General features: G+C 36.1%; 2 protein-coding genes across 2 annotated transcripts; one reads left to right on the forward strand and one right to left on the reverse strand.

Annotated features, from left to right (window-relative positions):
• Nucleotides 1-554: 554 nt before the first annotated feature.
• LOC115962460 (ferric reduction oxidase 8, mitochondrial) lies at nt 555-3,920 on the forward strand. Its single transcript, XM_031081303.1, has 8 exons — nt 555-769; nt 948-1,041; nt 1,132-1,317; nt 1,401-1,638; nt 1,784-2,111; nt 2,202-2,460; nt 2,582-3,258; nt 3,461-3,920. The coding sequence occupies exons 1-8, from the start codon at nt 613-615 to the stop codon at nt 3,628-3,630; spliced, it is 2,109 nt and encodes a 702-aa protein (XP_030937163.1). The 5' UTR covers nt 555-612; the 3' UTR covers nt 3,631-3,920.
• Nucleotides 3,921-7,636: 3,716 nt separating this feature from the next.
• On the reverse strand, nt 7,637-9,970 carry LOC115962794 (L-type lectin-domain containing receptor kinase S.1). Its single transcript, XM_031081668.1, has one exon. The coding sequence runs from the start codon at nt 9,729-9,731 to the stop codon at nt 7,746-7,748; it is 1,986 nt and encodes a 661-aa protein (XP_030937528.1). The 5' UTR covers nt 9,732-9,970; the 3' UTR covers nt 7,637-7,745.
• Nucleotides 9,971-10,349: the final 379 nt, after the last annotated feature.

The raw sequence follows: 10,349 nt of genomic DNA on the forward strand, positions 1-10,349 counted from the left end.
ACTGAATATATTATTGTGTTTGATATATCCATAAAAATCTAATACAGTTTTTTTTTTTTTTTTTTTAATAGGGAATACTGAGAAAATTTTTATCACTAAGGCGAGGATAAGTACAGTTTGATTTTGACATAAAGAAATTTATAAGAATAATATGTTCACTCGTGTGTTCTAAAATACAGAACCACTGTGAAAAGGACAAAAAAGCTAAGCTTTTTCTGAATGAATTTTCCGCCCATCTTTTTTTTAGTTGGACTGGGGAGGTATTGACTCTTTGTGGCATTCAAACCATGTCAAAGTTTAATTCCATCTAAACTACATTTCCAACTTCTTAATATAAATTGCAAAATAATGACACGATGGAAATGAAGAATGTGATATGATTCACATATCAATTTCAACGTCGCAGTCACACTGCAGAGATTTCCGTATATCATTTGCCAACCATAAGAAAGTGCCATGTAAGTGACAGGCACTCCTTCAAAGTGGTGGGGCTGTGTTGAATCTTGTTTTCACCATGTGGTTTCAATCATACTTCAAATTCCTTTATATAGAATTCACTTCCATAGTCCATACTAAATCTCAAGCTGCAAACTGTAAGCAATCAAGACAAACATGGCAAAGCCCATTCTTCTTGCTATTCTCAAAGCATTGATGATTCTAATATTCACTGGTTGGATTGCTCTTTGGCTTCTAAAGCCAACAGACCTGTGGACAAGGAAATGGAAAGGAGCTGAGGAGAGTGCTAGGACTACTGTGTTTGGATATTATGGTACACACTTTTAGACTTCGTCTAAATAAATTTTACCTATTGCCAAGAGCCTCACTTTTCAAACTTATTAACTTACAAAACTCCTCCCATTAGACTGGTTTATACTATTCCTTGATTGTTACATAATAATGATTGTGAATTATGTTATGAACACTTAATCATAGTGGAGATGCTGCAGGTCTTGATTTTGCTGTGTATACGTTCCCTCTAATTGCTGTGGCTATAATTGGACTAGTTTACTTGGATTTGAAAGGCAGGGAACCAAGTAGCAGGTAGTATTATCTGTTATCTACTATTATAACATAACAGACATTAATCTTCTTTTATTGATTTTATTTTCTCCTGCTTAACATGAATGACAGACAAGCAAAGATTTCAACTGGGGCTTTCTCAAATCCGCTAGTTGTGAGCAGTTTTATTGGTGTTTTATCTGCCATTGAAATTCTGACAGTGTTTCTATTTATCGTCTTCTTAGCATGGACTTTCTATTGCCATATCTCTAATGATTTCAAGAAGTTGATGCCAATAAAAGCACTGAAGTTAGAAATGTGAGTACCATGTTAGATATGTTGGGACACTCAGGACCAAAAATTTCATGATTGTTAAGACTCTTCATCTGCATTAATTTCAGATGGCAACTCAAGTACTTAAGAGTGGCAACCCGGTTTGGTTTACTAGCAGAAGCCTGCCTGGCTTTTCTTCTTCTGCCTATTTTGAGGGGTCTGGCCGTATTTCGCTTATTTGGCATCCAGTTTGAAGCTTCAGTAAGATACCATATCTGGATTGGCACAGCTATGCTGACTTTTGCCACTCTTCATGGTGCAAGCACCTTGCTCATCTGGGGTGTTAGCCACCACATTCAGGATGAGGTAATTCCTATTCTTTGTATTCACCCTTTTGAATACAAAATTCCTAGTTCACAATTCGTATCAATCATACAGTTTAAAGAGCAATTTTAACCAATACTGTTTGGTATTGCAGATTAACTAGTTTCCTGTTTTCCTTGGCTTGTAGATATGGAAATGGCAGAAAACAGGTAGGATATACCTTGCTGGGGAGATTGGTCTTGTTACAGGACTAGTAATCTGGATTACAGCACTTCCTCAAATAAGAAGAAAAAATTTCGAAATATTTTATTATACACATCATCTGTACGTTGTCTTCCTATTATTCTTCCTCTTTCATGCCGGAGATAGGCACTTCTATATGGTTTTTCCCGGCATATTTCTCTTTGGCCTCGACAAGATACTCCGAATCTTGCAATCAAAACCAGAATCCTGCATTCTTTCAGCTCGAATCTTCCCTTCCAAGGCTATTGAGCTTATTCTGCCTAAGGATACAAGTAACTTTTGTAGCCCCTTTTAGTTTTCAGAAAATCGCAAAGTGAAGGATTGAATGTTTTACATGAAGCAATTTTTCTTACTTATTTCAGGTTTGAAGTATAACCCAACAAGTGTGATATTTATAAAGGTACCTAGTGTATCCAAATTACAGTGGCACTCCTTCAGTATAACCTCCAGCTCTAGTGTTGATGACAACACGATGTCTGTCATGGTTAAATGTGACGGATCTTGGACAAGTTCTCTCTATGACTTGGTTCAAGCTGAGCTAGATTCAAAGGCTGATACAACGAAGTGCATACCAATAGCAATTGAAGGCCCTTATGGACCTGACTCAATGAACTTCCTAAGGTGTTACAAATTAGCATATCATAGTTTAACATAACTTTTTGTTTGAGATGTTTATCCATTCACTATTGCACTAACCAAAAATCATGTTTATGTGATGCACTAACCAAAATTCCTTTTGCAGATATGACAGTGTAGTTCTAGTTGCCGGTGGAATTGGGATAACCCCATTTCTGAGCATTTTGCAGGAAATTGCTTCAGCCCAAAGCAGCAGCAGATATAGATTTCCCACTAGAATGCAACTGATATTTGTTGTTAAGAAGTCTCATGATATATTTCTGTTGAACTCAATCTCATCTCTGCTCCAGAACCAGTCAACTGAAAGATGGCATCTAAAAGTTAAAGTTTATGTGACCCAAGAAGTGCAAGATGGACTAACATTAAGAGAAGTATTAACAGATTCATCTCAAATTCAAACAGTACACTTCGGCACAGAATGTTCCAATTATGCAACATATGGGCTTGAAAGTTCACTTTGTATTGCTGCCCTGGCTGGATTTGCCTCCATTGTTTTCCTTGTTTTTCTTATTTGTCTCAATCATATCTTTGTACCCTCCCAAAAGAAGACCTCTAATCTCTCCAAAGACAAGACTCCATCTTGGGTTGCTGATTTACTTCTCATATCTTCTTTCATCATGGCTTTAATATGCAGCGCTGTCGTGGCAATTATTTTGAGATGGAGAAGGTTAAAGAGTGAGAGTCCACTAGTTGCCCAAAAAAAAGGCAAAGCCATGGACATAGAAACAAGTAGTGCTCTTGAGGAACATGAAATCCACTTTGGAGGAAGGCCTGACTTTCAAGGTAATTGAACAAAACCAAAATTATTTATCTTGGCATTCAAGAACAGTATAGATTAAAACTGTTAGAATAATTGTTAAATGATTAAATTATCATTTCTCTAACCACTTATACTTTTGGGATAAGCGGTAATTAATCACATGCTAGTGAACTGAAGAGATATAGTGCTAAGTTATAATTAATCACTAACTACTGAACTGAACAGATATATTTGCCAAGTTTCCAAATGAAATGGCTGGATCTGAGATTGGAGTCATGGTGTGTGGACCTGAAGAAATGAAAGAGTCAGTGGCATTAATATGCAAGCAGAACTCTCAAGGAGTCCATAAAAAGAAACCACACTTCAGTTTCCACTCCCTCAACTTTGCACTCTAGTTTCTGGTCTCTATAGTCTACACCAATTTCAAGTTTAAATTACAAGGACGACCGCAAAAGATTGTGTCGTCTCCAAATGTAAGCATACCTACACCAGAGATCATGATAGAGGTTTGTTTACCTAGATGTTTGCTTACATAATCTATCTCTTTAGGCCATAAAATAATGAATTTCAGCATGTACATGTTTTAATTCAATGCCATTCTGTCCTTGGAAGTTGGAATGTAAATGACTTGGAATCTTCTACTTCTCTTCTAGCACATAATCCATTTTAGGTGCAATTCTTATCATGTTAGCACTCATGACAAAACGGCCAGTCGATTCTGTCATCATCCTGTTTTATTATGCGTTTCTTACCCAATGATGTAACATGATTGTATTAATCTCAATTTCAACTTTTGGAGTACAAAGAACCTACAGCAAAGTATTAGCATAAACCTTTTTTGTCCACAAGGAAATGATTGGCGTTGCCAATATGAAATTTTAAAGGCGTAAATGCACTTTTAGTTCCTATATTTTGACTTTTTTTCATTTTAGTCCATACATTTTAATTTTACCACTTTTAGTCCCTAAATAAATTAACGCGTTCCATTTTTGTCCTTTCTGTTAGCCCACTAACAAAAATTGCTTAGGTGGCAAACTGAGTGCATTGCTGGCACATTAAATGCTGACGTGGCCAATTGAAAAATAATAAAAAATTTTAATTAACATTTAAAAAAAATGCCATGTCAACTTTTAAATATAAAAAAAATTTATTAATCAATTTCAACGAAATTAAAAAAGAAAAAACAAAATTAAAAACAATAAAATACATCAATTTAGATCTAATTCATTTTGAACAATAACACAATCACAGATTTAAACATTAACATAAGAACATAAAGCACAAACCCAGAACCAAACACAAAAAACACAAACTCAAATTTAAACATTAACACAAGATCGTAAACACAAAGAACACAATAACAAACATAAAGCAATTAAAAAGAGTAATTAAATTTTTTTTCATTTTTTTCTTTTCATTATTTTTGGAAGAACAAAGTAACATGTTCTTTGGGAAAGAACATGAAGGTTGCCCAGAAAATTAAAATAATCAATATTTTCTTTTCTTTTATTACATTTTCTCAGCAAAAATTCATTCAAAATCCCTTTCCTCCACCGAATCCTCCAACAAATCAAACCCATAAACCCAGAAAAATAATAAAATCCACATGAAAAAAAAAATCCGGAAATTTAAAATAAACATAGCAACAACCCGAAACCACCAAACCCAATCAAATCTCATCTGCCCCTCTTTTCACTCTCATCCACTTCTCTTTTTTTCTCTCTAGACCATTCCCTAAATCAAATCTCTCTCTCTCTCTCTCTCTCTCTCTCTCTCTCTCTATGGTGAAACCCTAATTCCCAATTAATCCGCAAATGCTGCCTCTGAACAACAAATCGATGATTATGAACACCAGGCCAGGAAGAATTGGCGGTGACTCTGACAAATCGGAGACGCCTTCGAACAATCTCTGGGTTGGTAACCTAGCTCGATAGCGTCACCTCCTACTCTTCTCGCAACTACGCTTTTGTCTTCTTTAAGCAAATCGAAGACACTAAGGCTGCCAAGGATACCTTACAAGGCGCCGATCTCCATGGCCACCCTATCAAGATCGAGTTCGTCCGGTTTGTTCTCATCAATTTGTTCTTCTCCTGTGTATATATATAAATACGATTCGTTTTGTGACTTTGAAATTTTGTGCAGTTTTTTATGTTTGTTATTGTGTTCTTTGTGTTTGTGATCTTGTGTTAATGTTTAAATTTGAGTTTGTGTTTTTTGTGTTTGGTTCTGGGTTTGTGCTTTATGTTCTTGTGTTGATGTTTAAATTTGTGATTGTGTTCTTGTTCAAAATGAATTAGATTTGAATTGATGTATTTTATTGTTTTTAATTTTGTTTTTTCTTTTTTAATTTCGTTAAAATTGATTAATAAATTTTTTATATTTAGAAGTTGACATGGCATTTTTTTAATGCCAATTAAAATTTTTTATTATTTTTTAATTGGCCACGTCAGCATTTAATATGCTAGCAATGCACTCAATTGCCACCTAAGCAATTTCTGTTAGTGGGCCAACGAAAATAACTAAAATGGAACGCATTAATTGATTTAGGGACTAAAAGTGGTAAAATTAAAATATAAGGTCTAAAATAGAAAAAAGTCAAAATGTAGGGACTAAAAGTGTATTTACGCCAATTTTAAATGATATAATAGTATGTAGTACGTACATACACTTGATAGATTCATAATATTTATTTTAAACTATAAAATGTACGTACACTTGATAGATTCATGATATTTATTTTAAACTATAAAATGGATTCATTTGAAATAGAGAATGATTATATTCCTTATAAGTTGTTATCATACAATCCATGGTTTAGATGGTTAAAGTAATATGGTTTATGAATATACGTACACTTTATATTTTATCTGAAATCTGCCTTTTCTTTGGCACCTAATGGTCAATTTGCCCCTTCAATCTCGATATGAAATGTAATCATTCAATTAGAATAGGAATCTAGATAAGGCACATAAAGTCAACTTGCCACCAACCAGTAATGATAATATCATTAGTGAAGATTGGTCGGTTGGTAAGCGGGCTTTTCCTTATTCTTGACTTTTACTGGCTGCCTGTTGATGGTATTAATCACTCTAAGCCTTATCACTAATTCGACAATCGAAAGGGCCTCAAATATACTAATTACACACACATATATATATATATATATATATATATACCCCTATCCATGGTGCCTCAACAGTCAAGAAGCGTGTACGGTATAACTGTACCCAGAAGTCTAAGTTCGACTCCTAACTAAGGCATTTCGCGACTTACTCGATACCTGCTAAGTGGGAGGGTTCAGCCTTATTGGCTTGCTCTTAAGTCTTATTAGTCCATGCCCACGATAATGGACCTTATTATCTTGAAAATCTGTAAAGAGTGTAAGACCAAAATGTTTTTCACATGTATTGACATTACACCTTGTTTCTTTTAGTTCCTCTAATATTTTTTTGTGTGGATAGGCAACATTCAGAAAATCATATGGCCAGCTTGCTACACATGCACATGATTTCAGTTTTTAAAAATTATTACACATATCTCTATGCATTTTTTTACTCAAACATATTTTCAAAAAAACGAAAAACGTTGTTTAACACACAAACCAAAAATACGCTTAATTTTTTTTTTTTTATTGTTTGAAAACACAAAGAATTGACTGACAATTTGTACTTCTGTCAATTAATAATTGGAATCTCGAGTAAAAAAAATGTTTGCGGGCTCTCCCATCTATCTGTCTCCCTCAGAATAGATTAATGCAATATAATACTGCTTACTTGGTTGACTAGCACTCTAGCAGAGAAAATTGCATCCCAAATTCATTAACAATGTTAGATTTATATTCCATTGATCGATAATTTCAATGAGTAGTTAGCTAAAAAATAAACAAAAACCAATAATATTAACAAGTTCATAAATATATTTTGTCCAAAAGGAATCATGATTTATCATTTATTTAATACGAATGTGCCTTCCTGTCTCAGTGTATCTATTTAAAAAAAAAAAAAGGGAATAGGCTAAATACAAAAAACAGATGAACTTATAATATATAAGGATCATAAAAATTATAATTTAAGAGAATTTTTCGTGATAAATAGTCTAATGAAGATAATACCATTTTATGAATTTTCAACTTTGGCATTCACATGAAAGATTTTTTTAAATATATATATAATTTCATAGTTATAATAATGGGGAGAGGATTCAAATTCTGGTTTTCCTTAAAACCAAAGCAAATTATACATGCTACTGAGATATAAAACACTTGACCACATAAAATTTTTCATAAAAAATGTTGTGTGTAATTTCTGTGACATGACTTAAATCAAAATGTTGACTTTTGATTTAATACTAATATCAAAATGTTGACTTTATCACTATGTAAAACTATTACTATTTAGCAAGATAAAAAAAATACAATGATGCAAAATCGAGGTGTCAAAACTTATTAAAGTCAGGAGGTATTAATATTCACAACAATATATAAAAAATAATAATAATAACAAAATAGCATTCACACCGGAGGTTGTAGCTGCTCCACCTCTTGTGCCACACCACTACCACCAACACCACCACTGTTACTATCACCGCGTGCCAACTCCAACAACAAATCTGCGGGCACAGCAGCCTCCTTCTCAGCCACCAACACCGCCACCATTTCCTTCATAGTAGGCCTCCTTTGAGGATCAGGATGACAACAAGCCAATCCAAGCTTCAAGACCATTTCCATCTCCTCCACTTTATACTCATCCCTTATCCTTTGATCCGCAGCCTCGCAAATCTTCCCTTTTGAGTACAAATCCCTCACCCAATCAACCAACACTGACTCATCTTCCTCCACAGCCATCTCGATTGGTCTCCTTCCACATGCCACTTCGAGTATCACAACCCCAAAGCTATACACATCGCTAGCTGATGTGGGTGCAGTCACTTTTGCTAGCTCAGGCGCCAAGTAACCCAATGTGCCCACCACACGTGTCGTGTTAGGAGCTTCACCATGTTCATATAACTTAGCCAATCCAAAATCTCCTAGTCTGCCACGCATTTCTGAGTCTAACAATATGTTGCTCGATTTTATGTCTCGATGAATCACAACTTGATCCCAACCGTGATGCAAATAGTTTAGGCCTTCAGCAACATCGGCTAAAACTCTTCGACGTTGTTCCCAACCTAGTAATTTTGTAGGCTTGTCGAACACCCATTTGTTAAGGCTACCATTTGGCATGTACTCATAAACAAGCATGAGTTGATTACCTTTTCGACACCAACCTCGCATCTGAACCAAATTCTTGTGTTGGAGCCGGCCCATGCTTGAGATCTCTGCCATGAATTCTCTTAGCCCTTGTTTGGAATCATGGTTCACGCATTTCACAGCCACTTCCGTGTTGTTTGGAAGCGTTCCTTTGTAGACTTTACCAAACCCACCCGACCCCAAAAGGTCATCATTCGAGAACCCATTGGTGGCGAGGTTGAGCTCCTCGATGGAAAATCTGTGTGGCCAATATTGGAGCTCCCAATCTTCGATCTCATCCTCTTCTTGCTCCTTCCTCTTTCGCCAAAACAAGTAAAACCCAGATGCGCAAATGATCAAAAAAGCAACACAACCAATAACAATCCCAGCAATTTCACCACCTGACAAAGAATTAGCCGTCGATTTAGCCTCGAAAACGGGAAAATTCGTAGTGTTTATCTCTCGAGCTGTTCCAATGTCACTCAAGCTCCAAGCTAACACTCTCTGTGCCTCAACCCACTCAGTCTTCGAAGCTGAAAACCCAACAAACATCTCAGCCGAAACATAGTTACCTATCTTCGGATCCTTGTAACTAAGCGTAGGGACACTCGGTCGAGACACACCAATTGGAGCTACAGTAACATTGATTTCGAAACTCGTACCATTAAAATCGATCCAAGCATGTATATTCTCACCAGTTCGCATTCGAACAGGAACAAAACCCCCACTCGAATCATAGTACCCAGCTGTCTGAGACTTCTCAGATATGACACTATTCAAATCAATACCGATGTGATTGTCATCTGGGTCATTGAACTCGGGGTTTCGCCCAGTATCGAACTCGACAACCAAAAGTGGTGACACAGAAGGAACGGTAGCGTTGGTGAAGAGCCCGAAGTACTGGCTCGCAAGAGCTCCAGGTGGGGATGTCGAATTGGATAGCACAAAGGCTAGGCCGAAGCCTGGACTCGTCGCAATCTCGGGGAGTACCGAGAACACAAAGGAGGTCGAGAAGGAAGAGATAGAACTGGAATTCGATCTTATCATGGTGAGCTTGGTGGGGTAGAAAGCTCGACCGAATGAGAACTGGTTCGAATCGTTTGTGAGTCGAATGACAGAGGAGTCGAGCTTAGCATCGTTGATGAGAGTGAGGTTGGTCGAGTTGATGATTCCATTGAAGGAATTGTAGATGAAGTCGAGAGCTGAAATGGGAGACAGAAAACGTTGGAACAGCACTAAAATGAGGAGGAAAGGTACGAAGAGTCGCATGATCCGTACAGGTTTTTTTGTGTAGGAAGTGAAGGAGCCGTTTGTTGTTATTGTTGTTGTTGTTGGTGGCTGCGGCGGTGTTTAGTGAGAGATTTGGTGGAGGTGGAGTGGGTGTGGAAGATTGGTCAATGACATTTGGTTTTATTTTTTTGGGTTGAAGCTGTGAACTGTGAAGAAAAACTTGCTGACAGCGTTGTTTTGATTTGTGTTAGTCAAAAAGCCGTGCTTGGTTAAAGGTTTATGTTGAATATTTGTAACGATTAATGGTTAAAGGTTTATGTTCAACGTATAGTGTCGGCCCGCTAAGGATAACTATTTATTATTGGGCGTGGACGAAAATACCGATCGATTTATACATTTTTAGTAACAAATTTTTTATTCAAACATAAATTTTTTTTATCAATTAGGTTAACTTTAACCCACAAATACTACTATTCTGTACTAATACTGTTTGTTGTCAAATTGTCAGGCCAAAATGGCCGAATACCACATTTTTTGAAAATTTTTAGCAAAAAAACATTGTTTCAAAAATAAATGAGAAATTATCATTTTTCCCAGAACTCGAGTTTTAGAAACTCGAGTTCCTCATCAACTCTGCCATCATGGCACTGCTGAGTT

The sequence above is a fragment of the Quercus lobata genome, chromosome 10 (genome assembly GCF_001633185.2).
Source record: "Quercus lobata isolate SW786 chromosome 10, ValleyOak3.0 Primary Assembly, whole genome shotgun sequence".
Taxonomy (NCBI): Eukaryota; Viridiplantae; Streptophyta; class Magnoliopsida; order Fagales; family Fagaceae; genus Quercus; species Quercus lobata.